Source organism: Bos taurus, chromosome 13 (assembly GCF_002263795.3).
Source record: "Bos taurus isolate L1 Dominette 01449 registration number 42190680 breed Hereford chromosome 13, ARS-UCD2.0, whole genome shotgun sequence".
Classification (NCBI taxonomy): Eukaryota; Metazoa; Chordata; class Mammalia; order Artiodactyla; family Bovidae; genus Bos; species Bos taurus.
Window position 1 is genome coordinate 52,124,070 of NC_037340.1, and position 19,437 is coordinate 52,143,506.

Consider the following 19,437-nt stretch of genomic DNA (forward strand, 5'->3'; position numbering starts at 1 on the left):
ATATATATAGTAGTGTATATTTTGGAGAAGGCAAGGGCAACCCACTCCAGTACTCTTGCCTGGAAAATCCCATGGATGGAGGAGCCTGGTGGGTTGCAGTCCATGGGGTCGCGAAGAGTTGGATATGACTGAGCGACTTCACTTTCACTTTTCACTTTTATGCATTGGAGAAGACAATGGCAACCCACTCCAGTGTTCTTGCCTGGAGAATTCCGGGGACAGAGGAGCCTGGTGGGCTGCCGTCTATGGGGTCGCACAGAGTCGGACATGACTGAAGGGACTTAGCAGCAGCAGCAGTGTGTATTTGCTTATCCCAAACTCCCAATTTATTCCTTCCCCTGATCTTTCTCCATTGGTAATCATAAGATTGCTTTCTATGTCTGGGTCTGTTTTGTAAATAAGTTCATTTGTATCATTTTTTTTTTGATTCCACATGTAATTAATATGACATTTGTCTTTGTCTGACTTACTTCACTTAGGATCATAATATCTAGGTCCATCCATATTTCTGCAAATGGCATTATTTCATTCTTTTTTTGTGGCTGAGTAATATTCCATTATATATAATGCAATATCTATATTGGAAGCCATATATATATTATATATATAACGGAAGCCATATATATATATATGACATCCCTAGCTCAGGCTATAAAGAGTCTGCCCACAATGTGAGAGACCCAGGTTCGATCCCTGGGTCAGGAAGATCCCCTGGAGAAGGAAATGGCAACCCACTACAGTATTCTTGCCTGGAAAATTCCATGGACAGAGGAGCCTGGCAGGCCACAGTCCATGGGGTCACAAAGAATTGGACACAACTGAGCCACTAACACACAGACACTATACATACACACACACACACACACACACACACATACACACACACATATATATATATATACCACATCTTCTTTATCCATTCATCTGTGGATGGACACTTAGGTTGCTCATGTCTTGGCGATTGTAAATAGTGCTATGCACATTGGGGTATGTGTATCTTTTCTAATTAGAGTTTTCCTCTCTTCTGGATATATGCCCAGGAGTGGGATCATACGGCAACTGTTTTTAGTTTTTTTTTAAAGAAACTCCATACTGGTCTCCATAGTGGCTGCACTAACTTATATTCCCACCAACAGTGTACGGGTGGAGGGGGTTTCCTTTTCTCCACACTCTCTCCAACATTTATTATTTGTAGATTTTTTAAATGTGAGGGAATAATGATTTATTGAAGGCCTACTATGAGCCAAGTGACTTATCTGTAGACCTTTTGATGATGGCTGTTCTGATCAGTATGAGGTGATCCCTCATTGTAATTTTGATTGCATTTCTCTAGTAATTAGTGGCTCAGTGCTAAAGAATCCACCTGCCAATGCAGGAGACTTGGGTTCGATCCCTGGGTTGGGAAGATCCCCTGGAGAAGGAAATGGCAACCCTCTCCAGTATTCTTGCCTGGGAAATCCCATGGCCAGAGGAGCCTGGTGGGCTACACTTAATGGGATCACAAAGAATCAGACATTACTTAGCGACAGAGCATGCACACACCAGTTACTCATCCATAGCTTTCAGTTCCACAGGAGGCTGGAAGTGAAGTGAAGTCGCTCAGTCGTGTCCAACTCTTAGCAACCCCATGGACTGCAGCCTACTAGGCTCCTCCGTCCATGGGGTTTTCCAGGCAAGAGTACTGGAGTGGGGTGCCTGCACATATTTCCCAGCTTTCCTTGACAGCTGGCTTCCATTGTGACAATAACATGGGAGTCACTGACAAGATCTAAGGACAGAGAAAGGGCAAATGCACATTTCTCCTCAGCTTCTGGCCCTTTTGGCAGCTGCAGCAGCAGTGGAGGTGGCCAAGTGTGGCTCCTGCATTCTTTCCTGCACAGGGACTGCAGTTCCAGCTGCAGCACCAGCACTTGCAGGCTCGGCTCTGGCACTGACGGCAAAGGTGCAGTAGCCAAGGTTGACATTTACACCTCAGACACAAAGCCCCTCTCAGACCATCTTCTCCAGTAGCCAGAATTTAAAAAAAGAGACAAAGAGCATGAATACGACATTTCCCTCAGTGAGGGGAAAATGCCAAAGAATGGTGGAAGATTACTGAGCGTCAGTGATGCAGTCACTGCAGAGTACTGCTGATTATGCGTACATAATCCCCACGATTATGCAGCTCTGCCCTTCCCCATATCACTTAGTTGGGCCCTGTGGCAGGATGCTGTTCCTTCTTACAGATTCTTGATCTCAAGGCCTTGTAGACTGCACTTCGAATTTATCCAGACAATGCTGTTTTTTGATATGGATATTCACATTTATAGCTTATATGCACTTACCTGCACTGAGGAAACAGTCATCAAAGCACCCCTCAAGAGAAATGCCTGCTTGTCTCAAGATTTGGGATTGCAAATATCTCTTTTAATTTCCCATTTGGATTTCAGCAATCAGCTAGGCTTGGATCCTAGGTATCCATTTCACTTCAGTATTTGTTGGGGAAATAATCACAGGGTTAAGTTCAGGGGGAACTTTCCCAAAGATTTCTGGGAATATTAATAGTGGATACACACAGAAAATCTTGTGTATTCTGGAAAAATATGGGGGAATGACGATAGGCTTACTCAGGCCTAGATGGTTTCCTTGATGGAACAGTATAAGGAGGCATCTGGCACCCACTCATGTGGCAAGTTCATTCTTTTTCTGTCCACTTGGATTACTACCAGCAATATAGTAGTAGGATACCACCCTGGCAGCAGTGCATCACCTCAGCCAGGGATTGAACCCAGGCCACAGCAATCAAAGTTCTAACCACTAGACCGCCTGGGAAAACACTGCTCACTCAGCAAAGCTCTGGGGGTCAGCATACCTCTCCCAAGTCAAACACAGGTTCTGCTTGTTCCCTGCCCTCTCTACACCGCATTGTAGACCTCTTCAAATCTTGCTGAAAGCATTTACATTTGGATGTTGTGCTTCAGATGCATTTATTGGGTAGCCCTCGAATCTACTACTCACAAGTGGGGCCTCAAACAAGAGGTTCTCTACGTGATACAAGTTCACATAGTCTGCAGCACATACAAGCTGAATCTGAGACTTGAAGTCAAGAATCGGAGACCATGGTTACCTATCAGGATTCTACTGGAGATCAGGCATGTTCGTGGGACACATATATCTGCAACGTGGACTGGGCATGACGTGACAGCTGACCTGTGCGCCTAGCAGCATTCTACAACCAATCAGATGCAGGTACAGTTGAGATTGGGCCTGAGCTGCCTGCTGCTGCTGCTGCTGCTAAGTCGCTTCAGTCGTGTCTGACTCTGTGTGACCCCATAGACAGCAGCCCACCAGGCTCCCCCGTCCCTGGGATTCTCCAGGCAAGAACACTGGAGTGGGTTGCCATTGCCTTCTCTGACTAAACTGGCTATTTGTACCTAAACCAATGAGATGGCTGTGGGTGAAGAAAATGTTCAAGGTTGGTTTACAGGTAGCTCTGCATGACATGCTGACATCAGCAGTGAATAATAAGGAATTACAGCCCTAAATGCAGGACACTAGTAAAGGAAACATGGCCCAAAGTCAGATTCAAGAAGGTATGATACTCTTCTGTACCTGAAGACAGACGGCTTGTCTGGATCCTGATAGAGGACCAGGGACTTGTCCAAAATGAAACTGAACTTCCTCCAACAGGCTCAATGTCCCAAGTGAAAGTGTACCTAAGGTTTCCTCAAAGTTCAAGGCTGTGGGCACAATCTTGGTCCACAACATGTGCCCATCAGCCCTCAACCTAGAAATTGCACTGAGCACCTGAAATCAGGGCCCCACTATGCTGTGCCTGGGCTCAGTGCCAGGAAAGAGAAGAGCTATTGATCAGCCTGAGGGAGGCCATTGCCCTCAATGGTGCAGTGCCCTGATGGGGACTGAGTCCTAGGTCCTCTGCTTATACCTCTATTAGCCACTTCCCTACCTGAATGTGAGCAATTATCCACTTTCCCTCAAAGGTTTTTGTGTTGTAAGGTTCTCAGGGCCTATTTACAACGTGGGAGTTGGGGAAAGATTGTTTTTTCCCTCTGGTGGTATTTAGTGAATGGTGGCAAAGGGACAGCAGCTCTGGTTCAGAGAAATATTTCTCTTCCTCATCCTGGATGTTCTTTGAGGGCCTGCATCTGAGTAAGGGCCATGGACCTATATGCCCACTTATTCAACCTTGTGAACTTTAATCACAAGTACTCGTTTGCTCCAAGTACTTGACAAATGGGGTCTTCCTGTCTTCTGTCTTGGGCACACCACTCCCTGGCCAGCAAAATTCAGCGTCAAGCAGGAGCAGGTCTTTGGTCAGTGGTTGCTTTGTTTCACTTACTGGGTGATACCTGACTGGAGCCTGAAAGCTCTGTATAAGGAAGGGGTCAGCAAACTTCTGTAAAGTCATATAAGACTTCCCCAGTTCTGTAAAGTCATATAAGACTTCCCCAGGTGTCCAGTGGTTAAGACTCCATGGTTCCACTGCAGGGGGCCTGGGTTCAATCCCTGGTAGGGGAAGTTTGACATACAGGAAAAAAAAAATCATATAATGGCGGGGGGGGGGGGGGGGGGGGGCGGGGAGATAAATTAGGAGCTTGGGATTAAAATATACACACTACTATATATAAAATAGATAACAAGGACCCACTGTATAGTACAGGAAACTGTACTATATATTAAAAAAATTTTTTTTATTTTACAACATAATATTATGTTGTGATAACCTATGATAGAAAGGAACCTAAAAGATGTATGTGTGTGTATATATATATATAACTGCATCACTTTGCTGTACACCTGAAACTAACACATAAATCAATGACATTTCAATTAAAAATCATATCAATATTTTAGACTTTGCAAGTCATAAGGTTTCTGTTGCATCTGTTCATCTCTGCCATTGCAGTATGAAAGCAGTCAATGAATGGGTGTGGCTGTGTTCCAATATACTCTCTTCATTACAGCAGGCGGGATCTTTGGTTGTGGAGTGTACTCTCCAGTTGCAGCATTGTGACCTCTAGAATGCAGGGGCTTAAGTAGTCCCAGCGCGGGGGCTCAGTTGCCCTGAGCATGTGGGATCTTAGTTCCTCAACCAGGGATTGAACCTGCATCCTCTGCACTGGAAGGCAGATTCTTAACCACTGGACCACCAGGGAAGTCTCTGTGTTTCAATATATTTTATCCACAAAAACAAGCAATAGGCCAGATTTTGTCCAAGGACTGCAATATGCCAACCACTGATCTTGAGGATACTCAGGAGACAACCTGGCTGTAGAGGGGACTAAGCTTCTCTGTGAGACAGAAACTTCTCAGGCCTGGCGCTTTACTGAGAGGTGCACATGGGTGCAGAAGACAGTACTGCGTGTGTGGGGCTTCTGACCAAGCGGCAGGAGCTGAGGCCCCAAAGTGAAGCCTGCACCGGAATAGGTAGAACCTTTTCCTTCATCACAAACACCAACTGCTTTATTTCAGATCAGGCCCAACCCCTTTCTTTCCATGGTCCCTGGGTGGGTACTGTCCTCACTGGGACCTCAGGAGCCCTTGTGCTGTGGCGTGACCACCTGCCCCTCTCTGGTGACGGCCCAGTTGTAGCTCTTGGGGGAGTCCAGAGCTTCTTCCACCCGCGCCTCCAGATTCTCTCGGGTGATGAAGTTTTTTGCATCCTCCTATTGGAAAAGATGAAAGTGAAAGAGGAGAGTGAAAAAGTTGGCTTAAAACTCAACATTCAGAAAACTAAGATCATGGTATCTGGTCCCATCACTTCATGGCAAATAGATGGGGAAACAGTGTCAGACTTTATTTTTTGGGGCTCCAAAATTACTGCAGATGGTGGCTGCAGCCATGAAATTAAAAGACACTTGCTCCTTTTAAGAAAATTTATGACCAACCTAAACAGCATATTAAAAAGCAGAGACATTACTTTGCCAACAAAGGTCTGTCTAGTCAAAGCTATGGTTTTTCCAGTAGTCATATATGCATGTGAGAGTTGGACTATAAAGAAAGCTGAGCTCCAAAGAATTGATGCTTTTGAACTGTGGTGTTGGAGAAGACTCTTCAGAGTCCCTTGGACAGCAAGGAGATCCAACCAGTCCATCCTAAAGGAAATCAGTCCTGAATATTCATTGGAAGGACTGATGCTGAAGCTGAAACTCTAATACTGTGGCCACCTGATGCAAAAAACTGACTCATACGAAAAGACCCTGATGCTGGGAATGATTGAAGGTGGGAGGATGACAGAGGATGAGATGGTTGGATGTCATCACTGACTCTATGGACATGAGTTTGAGTAGGCTCCAGGAGTTAGTGATGGACAGGGAAGCCTGGCTTACTGCAGTCCATGGGGCTGCAAAGAGTTGGACACAACTGAAGTGAACTGAATTGGAAAAGAGAAAATTCAGCTGAATGGGAGCCCCCAGAACAAGCCTCCCGGCTTTTAGCTCACTGAGGGAGGGGCTCCAGCTCTTCCATGGGAAAGATGTCTGGCGCCTAGGTCTTCTCTGAGCGCCCGGGTGATGTTCCAGTGGAAGAACATTAGGCAGATTTGTCACCTTGTTTTAAGACACTCATTCCCTGAACACTTAAGCCAAAACCCAGGCACACCAACTGTGACACTTCACTGGGCGGAATCCGTCTCAGAGTTGTCTAGGTCTCTCAATCTCTCTCAAATCGTCCTTCTCCCTCTATCAAGCCTCATCCATTGTCTCTGGATCACTGCTAATTGGTCTCGCTGCTTTTAAGTCTCACACCTGCTATCTCACGCCAAAACGTTTAAGCTTCGGTGACTTTCTCACCTTCAGGACAAAGTATAAACTCCTAGGGAAACGCGGAGGCCGTCTCACAGACCCCGTCTAGCCACGTGAATACTGCAGTGGCAACTTGACAGGCGCTCTCGCTGCACGCCTCCTCTCCCAAACCCTCACCTGCGAGCCCCGTCTCAAGACTCAAGGCTACTCTCTTCCCTCTGCGTGTAGCTGCATCTCCCGCCCCCGCTCACCGCGCGCTGGTCTAGCAGCCCCACCGTCTGGAGACGCGGCCCACCTGCAGCTGCAGCACTTCCTGCTCCTTGAGCCGGGCCCAGGCCTCCGCCTCTCGGGCTTCCCGGGCCGCCTCCTCCGCTTGCCACTGCTCCTGCTCCCGCGCCTCCTGCCGCAGCCTGGCCATCCTGGGAGGGGCGAGAGACCCAGACTGAGCGTGGCTGGGTGTCTCGGGGCCGGTCAGGCGGCCCCGCCCCGCCTCCTGCCCCACTCACCGCAGCTCATGCAGCCGCTGGTTCTCCGCCTGGTTCCAGGCCATCAGCTCGCGGTGCTCAGCGGCATCCTGCAGCGCCTTGCGCTCTGCCAGGACACCGGCCCGGGCCTCGTGCACCTTCCTGCGCACCTCGGTCACGAATTCCTGTCTGGACGGAAACGCGCCCAGGGTCGGCACTGTTTTCAACTGCCCGCACTAACACACACGCCAGAGGGCGCCGCTTCCTCATCCATCACACATACCTGAGGGCGCGCACCGTCTGGCGGTACTGCCGGTAACGCTCTGTCAGCACGAAGAATTCCGCAGGATCCACGGCGGGCGGGGTCGCCACGCGCCCGATCTTGGACTTGGCCGGCGGATCGTGGCGGGTTTTTCGGCCGCGCGCGAGGAGCAGAAACTGGGCAGGAGGGCGGCCCAAGGGCCGCGCGCCAAGGGTGCTCAGCGCGCGCAGCATGGCGAGACGGCCCCGCCTCCGGCACGCCGCAGGGAATCATGGGGACCCGGAAGTGGCCGCGGGGCACCACGGGACGTGTAGTCCGCGGGCTCCGCCCCAACCCTGTGGAGCCCACAGTTTTGCTTCCGCCCTGGGCCGGGAACATGGCTCTTGTCCTCCGCAGGGTCGGCTCCCGCCCGCGTGTCCGTGACCTGCATCCCTCCAGCTCCCATGCAGGCAGTAGGGATGAGGGAGAGAGGAGACCAAGAGAGAAGTGTCAGCAGGGGTGAGAGAGGAGAAAAAAAGAGAACTCGATGCAAGAACTTTAGGGGTCTCACACCTTTATTGGAGGGCTGCGGGGCGTGGCCCTCGGGGTCCAGTCTGCAGAAGGGGGCGGTCATTCCAGTGGACGTTCTGGTCACCTGACCGCCGAACTGTGGCTTTACCCGCCCCCTCTTCTCCGCCCCTCCTGTTTCTATTCCTTCTTTCTCCTCTCCCAGCTTGGCTTCTTGCGCAGGAGCGGCCAACCGCGTTTTGCGACTCCCACGTCCTGTCGTTGCCTCTTGCCTCTTAGAGGTTTCAGCGTGCGGGTTTTCTAGCTCATTGGGCGTACAGATTCTTTACCTACTGAGCTATCAGGGAAGCCCAACAGCAGGGACACAGGGGGCATCTCATCATAAATTGTTACTGTCATATCATCATAAATTGTTAGTATATCAAATTGTCGAGAATTCTGGAGTATCAGATAACGGCGCCCACAGCTAGCTATACCAGGAGGCATCTCAGTGGTGTATCATCCCCCGAGCCCCTCAGTTCTTAGCTGGCCCTGTAGTGGCCAAGGGTGGGGGCCTTCCACTTTACTTATCAGCAGTGTCTGCACCAGGTGCTGCTTCCCACGGAGGAGCCACCGGGTCATGGTCCTGCTCTTCCAGGGCACACTGTCCTCAGGCCAAGCCAGAGCATCACTTGGGAGGGTATGGGCAATTTGGCCTGGGCTTTGAGCTGCAGTTCCCAGAACCTTTTCTTAGAAGGGAACTGAGGCTGTAGCCTGCCTTCCCCCACCCCCACTCAAAGCTTGACGTAGGGGAAAGAACCCCAGCCAGCACCTTCTTCTTTCCACTTAGGCTGGGGAGATTCTTCACCTACCTGGGGGCCTAGGAGGATGCTGAGGGTCCCGGGGTAAGCTGGAGGCTCGTTTTCCTCCAGGGTACCAGCCGTGGGACCGGTGTTGAGCCTTTGAGGGTCCAGGGTAGGTGGTCAGCAGCAGCAGCAGCAGCAGGAGGCCTAGCCCAAAGGTGGCCCATAGCAGGGCTGCTCCCATAGACAGTGGACAGCACTGGAGTCTGGCACTCCCAGACAGACCGCCTTCCTCTTCCTCCAGGGTCCCCTTGGACAACTGGCACTTCTAGGGCAGATTTATTGTCTCCTAATGTTCTTCTCTCATCCTGTTATTGCTTCTTATCCCAGGACTACAGGGGTCTGGACTCTGAGGGCTCCTGGCAACGAGCCACCTCCCAGAGCCCCTGGGGCAGTCTCCCGACTTTGCCAGCTGAGGGCCCTCCCCAGTATGGCAGGCCTACCCTTTCTTTCCTCAGGGATCCTAGAAGTGAAGTTAGAGAGGGTGTAGGGGAGATGTCCAAGAGACAGGCAGCAGTGTGGAGGCACTTGGGCCCCCCACCCCCTCCCGCCCCCCATGTTGGGAGACCCTTTTCCTTGTGAGTTGCTTTCTCTTCCTTCCATGGCAATTGGGGATGTGAAATGGGTGTGTGGATACAGGGCCAAGGGCTTCTACCCTTTGTCCCTGCCATGCCAGAGGCAGTGGGCACAGGCATAGTGTTGCTGGCAAGAGATGAAGGGGGCTTTTCTGGGCATGGGCTGGGGTAGAGGGGCTTGGGAGGGGGAAGAGGAGCAGCGTGCCATGCACCTAGAAGAGAGCTGCATCTGGACAAGCCTCAGCCTGGGGGAGGGTGGCTCTTCACTCACTGGGGAGGGCTGTGGGCCAAGTGGCTCCTTGCAGGTGGCTCTTCCAGGCAGCAGCAGAACCCAGCCAGGCAGCCCCAAGATTTATTGAGCAGGTGGTTCTACCCCCTGCTCTGGGCCCACAGGCTCCAATGACGTCTTGGTGGGGGACAGCTTGCCACCAATCCTCTTCCCTTCCTAGTGTATGTTCAGCTGCTGGCCCCGGGGTCATCAGATGCCTCCTCCTCCCATCTTCCCAGGGATCTGAAATCATTGGACTCTTTCTTCAGCCTGGCCTGTGTCCGTGAGGTCTCATCGATCCACTTCCCTGGCTGCTTTCTCAAGCTCCTGCCCTTAGATCTAGAGACCTTTCACAGCCCTCTCTGACACACCAAATGGTGGCCCTAAGAGAGGCAACTCCTGGGGTCTCCCTGAATCCCACCTAGCTCAGGGCTTTCCCTGGTAGAAAGGTTGGGGGCCGAAGAGGGAGGGGCCCAGCAGCTTGTTAGTAAGTCTGAGGAGATCTATGACCACCCTTCCTGAGGGCTTGTTTGCTCACCTGTAAAATGGGTTGAGTGGGATAATCCTCCTCACACCTGGACACCGGGGCCGGGTCACTCCAGTGAAAGGAACTTTGGGCGGGGCATAGCTATCCCCTCTCCTCCAAGATGGCCCCTCCTCCAAGCAAGCCCAGTTAAAGGGGCAGTGCGGCCTTTGTGGGTCTATCTGTAGGTAGTAGGAATAATTCTGCCTCTCAAGGTTCCAACCACTCCTCATCCTGTGCTCAACCCAGGACCATTTCATGGAATTGGGCACAGCTGCCCTGGAATGCTAGAAACAGGCTTCCGCCTTAGTCTGCATCAGCTCAGCTTTCTGCCACCAGCCTCTGAGGGGCAGAGGCCAGTTTATGGGGTTATAGCCTCTCTCTCTTTGGACAGCAATTTGAACACCAAGTGCAAGGGTAGGGTCAGGCTATGCATTCACAGTGGCCAGTCATCAGGAGAGCAGGTGCATTAAATCCTGTGGCAAAGATGGGGGAGATGACATCATGAGTACCTAGACTTCTGCTGCCCAGGCAGGAGGGCATGGGTCAATTTCCGAACTGACTTACCAGAAATGAGTATTTGGACTGTATAATAAGTTAAATTGTTTGGGAAACAGACTTTTTCCCTTTATGTATTGGTTAACCAAGAAACTTTTAGGATAACATGTGCTTTGTTCAGTTCAGTCGCTCAGTCCTGTCCGACTCTTTGTGACCCCATGAGGCTTCCCTGTCCATCACCAACTTCCAGAGCCTGCTCAAACTCATATCCGTTGAGTCGGTGATGCCATCCAACCATCTCATTCTCTGTTGTCCCCTTCTCCTCCCGCCTTCAATCTTTCCCAGCATCAGGGTCTTTTCCAGTGAATCAGCTCTTCACATCAGGTGGCCCAAGTATTGGAGCTTCAGCTTCAGCATTACTCCTTCCAATGAATATTCAGGACTAATTTCCTTTAGGATTGACTGGTTTGATCTCCTTGCAGTCCAAGGGACTCTCAAGTCTTTTCTCCAGCACCACAGTTCAAAAGCCTCAATTCTTCGGTGCTCAGCTTTATGGTCCAACTCTCATATCCATACGTGACTACTGGAAAAACCATAGCTTTAACTACACGGACCTTTGTCGGCAAAGTAATGTCTCTACTTTTTAATATGTTGTCTAGGTTTGTCATAGCTTTTCCTCCAAGGAGCAAGCGTCTTTTAACTTCATGGCTTCAGTGACCATCTGAAGTGATTCTGGAGCCCAAGAAAATGAAGTCTGTCACTGTTTCCATTGTTTCCCCTTCTATTTGCCATGAAGTGACCAGATGCCATCTCTTAAGTTTTTTGAATGTTGTTTTAAACCAGTGTTTTCAGTCTTCTCTTTCACTTTCATCAAGAGGTTCTTTAGTTCCTTTTTCTTTCTGCCATAAGGGTGGTGTCATCTGCATATCTGAGATTATTGATATTTCTTCCAGCAATCTTGATTCCAGCTTGTGCTTCATCCAGCCTGGCATTTCCCATGATGTACTCTGCATGTAAGTTAAATAAGCAGGGTGACAGTATACAGCCTTGACATACTCCTTTCCCAATTTGGAACCAGTCCATTGTTCCATGTCCAGTTCTAACTGTTGCTTCTTGACCTGCATACAGATTTCTCAGGAGGCAGGTAAGGTAGTCTGGTATTCCCGTCTCTTGAAGAATTTTCCAGTTTGTTGGGATCCACACAGTCAAAGGCTTTGGCATAGTCAATAAAGCAGATGTTTTTCTGGAACTCTTGCTTTTTCTATGATCCAATGGATGTTGGCAATTGGATCTCTAGTTCCTCTGCCTTTTCTAAATCCAGCTTGAACATCTGAAGTTCTAGGTTCACGTACTGTTGAGGCCTAGCTTGGAGAATTTTGAGCATTACTTTGCTAGTGTGTGCTGCTGCTGCTGCTAAGTCACGTCAGTCGTGTCTGACTCTGTGTGACTCCACAGACGGCAGCCCAACAGGCTCCTCTGTCCCTGGGATTCTCCAGGCAAGAATACGGGAGTGGGTTGCCATTTCCTCCTCCATTACATGAAAGTGAAAAGAGAAAGTGAAGTTGCTCAGTCATGTCCGACTTGTAGCAACCCCATGGACTGCAGCCTACCAGGCTCCTCTGTCCATGGGATTCTCCAGGCAAGAGTACTGGAGTGGGTTGCCATTGCCTTCTCCGTGCTAGCGTGTGAGATGAGTGCAATTGTATGTTGTTCGAACCATCTTTGGCATTGCCTTTCTTTGGCATTACCAAATGGAAACATTTGCTTTGTGGGTTTAGTGCAAATGACTAAGTTCAGCAAACTAGCTTAATTCTGGTATGGGTTTACAAAATGTTTTGTTCAAAGGCCCTGGTGTTCATTTTAAAAGAAGAATGGAATGCCTTTATTTTTTCTGTAATTTGAGTGTTATCGTGCCTGAAAAATCCAAACATGAAGCTCTGGTCCCTTTCTTTCTAGCCACATACTCAGCCTTTTAGGAATATTTGCTGTCTGCTTCCAGATTATAAATTCTGGAATAGAATTCATCCTTGTATCCCTCTCAACAGGACACAGAAAGTCATTTGTTCACCACTGAACTCTTAACTCCTACTCAGCCCTGAGGCTACATCATTCCAGTCTGGGGGCTGCTGTAGTCAGCTGGAAAAGCAATTTTGAGTTGAATGCTCAGGTGCTGCAGCAGCAGAGTGGCACCCTCCCTGGGGCACCTTCTCCCCTCCCCCTCAGCAGATGGCCTGGGTGAAGGATAGAGCATTAGCTAGAGTCTTGGCAACAGGGCTGCAGTGGATGCTCCACGGTAAGGAACAAAATGGAGAAAAGCCAACATAGGCACTATTGGGGGAGTGTGTGTGTGTGTGTGTGTGTGTGTGTGTATGTAGGGGGAGGTCTGGGTTTGGTGCCGTGTGTGAACTATTGTGGGAGTGTGTGTGTATGTAGCAGGGAGGTCTGTAGTTTTGGTGCCCAGTAAGGAACAAAATGGAACACAAGAACTATTGGGGGGAGAGAGTGAGTGTGTGTGTGTAGTGGGGAGGTCTGTAGCTTTGGTGCCCAGTAGAACTGGGATGGGTGGGGGCAGAGGATGCTGGAGGCTGCACAAAGGGCAGTGGGCTATTGTGACTGGGCAAACCCCTGAGTGTGGGAAGCCTGATCTGCTGCCTCTGGGCTAACCTGTGGAGTCACAGCAGGAAGCAGGGTATGTGGACTGGAAGCTCAGGACTGGAGAAAGGCTCAGGGTCCACAATACAGACTGCAGTAATGCCTGACCTCTGAGGAAGGGGCTGTGGAGGAAGGCAGTCACTACATCAAGGGGGGAGCTAGTGCACAGGAAGACTGGATCCTTGGGGCTCAGCACTGAGGATGAAGGGGTAAAAAAAGAATGTGTGGGAGTGAACTGAGGGTGGGGGTAGAGGATGAAGGAAAACCCAACACAGAGACTATCTGATGAAGTGAAGTCTCTGTGAGTGTAGCAGGTCCCACAGGTTTGGGGAGTGCGCTGCGCATGGTCACAGGTGACAGGCTGAGGGGTAGGCACTGGGTGAAGTGGGCTCCCCTGCCCTTCCCACATATTTGTGCCACGTGAGCCTCAATACACTTCCCTCTGAGCCTGTCGGGTTTATGTCTCTTGATGCCAGGTGAGCCCTGAATAGCAGGAAAAGAGAGGTGGATAAGGAGCGATGAGGGAGAAGGGGAACAAAGGGCTTGGATAACTCCCACTTGAAGATGTCTGTTTAGCAACCTGGGGATATGTTCACTGTATGGCTTGCTGACCCCAAGGCTTGCCCTCTTCCATGGGCTTGGACATGATCACACAGAGGCACCAACAGGTAGTACGCAAAGAGACGGATTTCCTTCCCAAGCATGGCACCCCTCAACAGAAATTCTTGAGATTTTTGTCTTTGCTTAATTTATTCCCACTTCTTATAAACCTATTGACTTTTGAGTTTATCATCCCTTACAGTTCCTTGCTTCCTATAGGAAGCCCAGAGTACATGTACCGACTTATACGACTTACCTCATGCAAGCTTTCAGAAGGTGATCTCTTGTGGCGGCCCCTGCTCCCTGCAGACATCCTGAATATGTGGGGGGAACTTGGGTCCCATCTTTAGTGCATCTTTGTTTGCCTGGAATCTGAGGCCCTCTGATCAGCTGCTCCGCTGACCTTTCCTTTTCACTCATCTGAGCTTCTAGCATCTCTCAGGTCCAGTTTAAGTGCTACCTACTCCCGGAAGCATGGCACCACTGATCTCTGAGCATTCCTCCATGGGCCAGGCTGGAGTGCTACCTTTCACTTCTGACAGCCCCCAAGGTGCCCCTGGTTCCTCAAGAAATGCCCTGAGGGCTGCAAGGCTTTGTCAGCCCTGCACTTACAGTCATGGCAACTGGTTTCTTCTCCTGTTCCTGTGAGGGGCTGATCATAAAGAAAAGAGACTACAGACATGCCCTCCCAGCTCTGCCCTCAACTAAAGACCACATTTCCCAGTGCCCTTTGTAGCTCAAGTGTGGGCTTACAACTAGGGTTTAGCCAATAGGGTATGAGTGGAAGTGGAAAGTGCAATTTTTATTTCATGTCCTTAAAAATGAAATTGCTTACCCATGCTCTTTTTGCTTCTCCATGGGAAAAAACAGTAACCTCAACTATCAGGATGAGAACAACGGCCTAAGGGTCTCTGGGACCATGAGATGAGGATACTGGGTCTCTAGACTGGGCAGACTGTTACATGAGAAATAAACAAAATGGATGTTCAACGTGTGCCTGGAATCTGAGGCCCTCTGATCAGCTGCTCTGCTGATCTTTTCCTCCTTTTTATGCATCCATTTTATTTAACACACTCTGACAGGTTATGCTCAAACTCAAACTGGGATCTAGACTTTCACCATCGTGACCTCTGGATCTGAGGCACTTCTATCCAAGAGTTCTGGAAATGAGGACAGATATGTAAGGAAATGGAAGTTGTTTAACACAATAAATGAGGATATAAATACTTACTCTGGACAAAGTGACATGATCCAGATAGTTCTGCAGCAGAGCACCAAGGACTAGAGAGGTCAAACTGATCCAGAGCCCAAAGCCAAGCCACCCCTCTCCTCCATGCCCCTGCACTCAGGGAAAGAGCGAGGACTCAGGCTATCTTCCCTAGGGAGTGAGGCTGGCTAGGACGACTGCACCAAAGATATTCTGGGAGTGAAAGAAGGGTGTGGCAGCTACCTAAGAGGTAGAGGGACTGTGTATATTGGAAAAAAGGCAGACTGTGCCCTCTCTGCAGCCAGCTAAGACAGATGGGTAACAGTGGGCTAGGAGTGGCGCAGGAGAACCCAGCCCTGGTGTGACTGCCCCGGCCCACACAAAGGGAGAGACATTCCTCAGGGAGTCAAAGCTTTTATTACCTGATAATCCCTAGTGTGGTGCCAGAGATACCACTCTGGTCCCTTTACTCCCCATGGTGGGATATGGGCGGTATGAGAAGGGGTCAAGGGTAGAGAGGGGAGAGATTATTTACAGAGCAGGAGGGGACAGTGGTCTGACTGGGGGCACTGGGACAACCGATTTCCTCAAGAGCTCTAATAACTTTGTGCTTTTTTTTCTTAGTTAATGCCTAGCTACCTGGAATGAGTTTTGTGTTTCTTCTTTAGGAAAACATGTATTGATATAAACCAAAGAACAATCAAGCCCAATTTCCAGGCAGAGGATTTCATGATATCAATCCAAACATCACACTATTTAATTCCCCAATAAAACATTGGAAAAAGGACTATCAGTGCTAACACATTTACATATAAAATCTCCACCTAATAGGTAATAGAAGCCTATGTACCAATTTCTAAAACAGTTGTAAGATATATACACAATTTAGGGTATATTAACAAAACAGAATATTACAAAATATTAAAGGCAATTCTCCTGTCCACGGGGCCTCATTGCCTCTCACTTGAAGTTGGCATAATCTGAGAATGCGTCAATATATTCCTGCACCACCTTGTAGCAGAACTCATACTGTTCCTGCAGAGTGAAAGTTGGGGGAAAAGGCCAGGGTTACTGAAGAGAGCAATATATCTGCAGCTCCTGACAAACCCGTTCTTTAAAAAATGGAAAATTAATAAGCACTTTTGCATTTCCACCTGAACCCTGATCTGCCTGCCTGCAGAATTCTGACAGCATTCTTTTCTGGGCTGAGTGAAGCCACCTTCTCCAGAAAGCAGAGACTGGAGGTGCAGATGGTGGTTCTAGCCCTTCAGAGGTCAGACGTGAGTTCACATCCGAGCACATACTCAGTGCTTACTGGTCATCTAGACTGTCAAGAGAACTGCTGAAAGGGAGCTGAGGAAAGGAGGTAGTCCTGAGTTCTCCCCATCTCAGACCTGTGGAGAAGTGAAGAGCCCTGACAGGCACCCCTTCTAGTCTGCACTGAGGCCACCAGCATCTCTTACTGGTATGGGGCTAGGCTATGCCCCCAATGCTCTCCTGCCTCCCAAAGCTTATTCTGTTTTTCTGAGGCACCTTGAGGAAGAATGAGTCTGTGGTTACACAGCCTTCTCTCTACCAGATAGGCCCCTCAGAACAGCCTCCCCCTGAGCTGGCTCTGGCAGAGAGGAGCTGTGGATGGTGTGTGGTGGCATGGATAAATAGGCAGGGTAGCATACCAGTGTCTGGACCATGTGTGGCCTCTGCAGTCGCAGGCTCTTGACGGTCTGGAAGACATCCAAAATCCCCTCTGCTTTCACCCGTTCCAGGACTGTGCTCAGGGCACAGAAGGTCCCTGTCCGTCCTGCCCCCGCACTGTAACAAAGAGATACACTCATCACACCTGCGTGGTGCAAGGTAGCTAGAGAATCTGGGGTTAGCCAAGAGAGGGTGACCAAGGGAGAGAGGAGCATGGGACACTGAAAAGTGTGGGCAAGGAAGTGTTTTTCGAAGTCAAGGAATCCTTTTAATTTGTCAATCCAATGGGCTAAAAGCCATGTTTTCATCTCCATTTCTCATATTGCTAATAAGAATTAGCATCTTTTAAAAAAAAAAATTAGCATCTTTTCATGTTTACTGTCAGATGGTATCAGCTGATATACTTTGCCACTTTTTCTTCTTATAAATGTTTTTTTGAATGATTTATTTTTGTATGTGTAATAAATTAGCACAGCTCAAATTTCAAAAGGTTCAAAACATATAAAGTCTCCTTCCTACGCCATTTCTCCATCCTTTCAGTTTCCTCCTGGGAAACAACCAATGTCATCAAGTCCTTGTGTGTCCTTCCAAAGATAATTTATGCATATACCACACATATTTTTTCTGTCTCCCACTGCTTTCCTCACTAAACAATAAATCTAGAGGACTATTCCAAACCAGTACATAAACAGATTCTAATTAATTTTCTGAAGCTCTGTAGTATAAGATGTATCAGAGCTTATGGAACCAGTCCCTTATTAATATGTTCAGATTATTTACCATCTTTAAAAAAAATTTTTTTTTTGGCTGTGCAGTGTGGCATGTGGGATCTTAGTTCCCTGACAAGGGAATGAACATGTGTCCCCTGCGTTGAAGCATGGAGTCTTAACAACTGGACTAACAGGGAAGTCCCTACCATCTTTTACTATTATAAATAGTGCTTCAATTCTCGTAATTACAATTTCATTGTGGCCATCTGAAGAACATTTACTGGGTCATTTCTAGAAGTTCCTTTGCTCATTATTTTATCTTCAGAACAAATTTGCAGAAATTTTAAATATATACTTTCTTCCCCTTTAAGAGAGATTCCCTTCTCCCAATTATAAAAGCAATACAAACACATGGTAAAATTTTATTTCTAAAATGCAGTCTCAAACAATGTGCCCCAAACTAAATCCACTCCCTCCCCCATGAGTTCTCATACTATCTTTCTTCTGTCAGTGACACCAGCATAACTATAGCCAGGCTAGGACACCCCTCTTTTTCACAACTATGTCTTATTCATTTTTCTTCAAACTGTTCTCTAAATCGTTGCCCTTTTCTCTTTTCCTATGTTTCTTAAGGAGGCAGGCCTTCCCATGTTGCGCAGCTGGTCTTCCCTACTGTCGGTCTCCCCTTTGTTCCCCTTCCCCAGCACTATTTCCTGCTCAGCATCTTAACTTAGAGACTGTTGTTCCCTAGCACTGGAAATGTCGAGTTCAAACTCCAAGATCTTCTCTTATCATCTGGGCCTGTCCTAGTCATCAAACTTGATTGCCATGTCTCACCAACATCCCACTCTTGCCTGGCTTTCATCAGAGTCTGATAGAGGCTCCCATCTCGCCCCTCTGCCTGCCTTTTGTGTCTTTTTCTCTCTTCTCCCTGAGGGCTGGGGTGGGCGTACCTGCAGTGCACGGTGATGGGGTGGTTCCCTGACTGTTGCTGCTGCTTCTGCACGGCTGCAATGATGCTGATCATGCCCTTTCCATCACTGGGGATGCCCACTTCAGGCCAGCCATGGAAGTGGAACTGCCGGATCTGCCGGCTCTTGTTCTCCTTGGGAGGAAGGAGGATCAGAGAGGTAGGTGCAACCCTGCTTTCCCTATGGGAGGAGCCCACCCACCAGGCATCTTACCCTGGTGTTGGTGACCAGGAGGTCTCTGACGGTATAGCTCTCACATTCTTCCTCCTTCTTCAGCTCCACTGTGATGTCTCCATATGACACCAGTCCATCAGAGGGCCAGTACTGGGCACATTTCTCCTGGGGGACAAATGGGAGAGGTGAGAGGCTGAGAATACCACATGTGGTAAAAGCAGGGCTGCTCTATGAGCAGACTGCTCCTCTCAATACAGTCCTTCTTACAGCAACACACTTCTTCCCCAAGGTATCAAAAACTCAGGGTCATTCTATTACTTACCATCACTGTAATTAACTTCTGATCCTCAGCAGGACATCCATATTTAACAACTTAAGTCTACCAATCACTTAAGAGATAATCACTTAACCTTTTACTGTTACTTATTTATAGTCTAATTTGCAACACTGACAGGATTTATGAAGACTTCTGACCATCAGCTCATAGCTGCATCTAACGTTTAATGGCAGGGTGGAGGGAGAGGAGGAGTGAATGTCTTTGTTTCGATTTCTTCTCCCCCCGACCCTCTTGAGGTGCTGCCACATTTGTAGTGGCTTATACACGTCAGATTGCTAACCCAGAAAAAAGCACCAGCTATGGCGCTTCAGAGCCCGGTCCACAGTGTGTTTTCATCCCTCTCCTCTTCAACTCTCTGCAGTGGCACCTTACAATCGCTAGTTCTTGTGTTTCTGTTCTTGTTAGCACA

At 48.8% G+C, this 19,437-nt stretch overlaps 2 protein-coding genes and 1 pseudogene across 11 annotated transcripts in view; all 3 read right to left on the reverse strand.

Annotated features, from left to right (window-relative positions):
- Nucleotides 1-5,435: 5,435 nt before the first annotated feature.
- Nucleotides 5,436-7,727, reverse strand: MRPS26 (mitochondrial ribosomal protein S26). Its single transcript, NM_001034514.2, has 4 exons — nt 7,491-7,727; nt 7,250-7,396; nt 7,039-7,162; nt 5,436-5,666 (listed from the first exon to the last, which is right to left on the reverse strand). Exons 1-4 carry the CDS (start codon nt 7,700-7,702, stop codon nt 5,532-5,534), a joined length of 618 nt encoding a protein of 205 aa, NP_001029686.1. The 5' UTR covers nt 7,703-7,727; the 3' UTR covers nt 5,436-5,531.
- A 747-nt stretch (nt 7,728-8,474) lies between these two features.
- On the reverse strand, nt 8,475-9,002 carry GNRH2P (gonadotropin releasing hormone 2 pseudogene; annotated as a pseudogene). Its single transcript, NR_160961.1, has 2 exons — nt 8,828-9,002; nt 8,475-8,704 (listed from the first exon to the last, which is right to left on the reverse strand). The product of NR_160961.1 is annotated as a gonadotropin releasing hormone 2 pseudogene (transcript).
- Nucleotides 9,003-15,539: 6,537 nt separating this feature from the next.
- PTPRA (protein tyrosine phosphatase receptor type A) overlaps nt 15,540-19,437 on the reverse strand; it is a 170,910-nt gene continuing 167,012 nt past the window's right edge. For all 9 annotated transcript variants that reach the window (XM_010811350.3, XM_005214474.4, NM_001206500.1 and 6 more), the window contains 4 exons: nt 18,731-18,856; nt 18,500-18,651; nt 16,818-16,953; nt 15,540-16,176 (listed from right to left, as the gene is read on the reverse strand). In XM_010811350.3, coding sequence (XP_010809652.1) covers nt 16,102-16,176; nt 16,818-16,953; nt 18,500-18,651; nt 18,731-18,856 — 489 coding nt within the window. In that variant the 3' untranslated portion in view covers nt 15,540-16,101. The remainder of the gene's footprint in view (nt 16,177-16,817; nt 16,954-18,499; nt 18,652-18,730; nt 18,857-19,437) is intronic.

Excerpts from the sequence above, each read along its gene's own strand:
- MRPS26 (NM_001034514.2), bottom strand. The coding sequence starts at position 7,702 with ATGCTGCGCGCGCTGAGCACCCTTGGCGCGCGGCCCTTGGGCCGCCCT. Across the intron at positions 7,397-7,490 it reads CAGACGGTGCGCGCCCTCAG|ACAGGAATTCGTGACCGAGG; the intron begins GTATGTGTGATG and ends GTTTCCGTCCAG. Across the intron at positions 5,667-7,038 it reads AGGAAGTGCTGCAGCTGCAG|GAGGATGCAAAAAACTTCAT; the intron begins GTGGGCCGCGTC and ends CTTTTCCAATAG.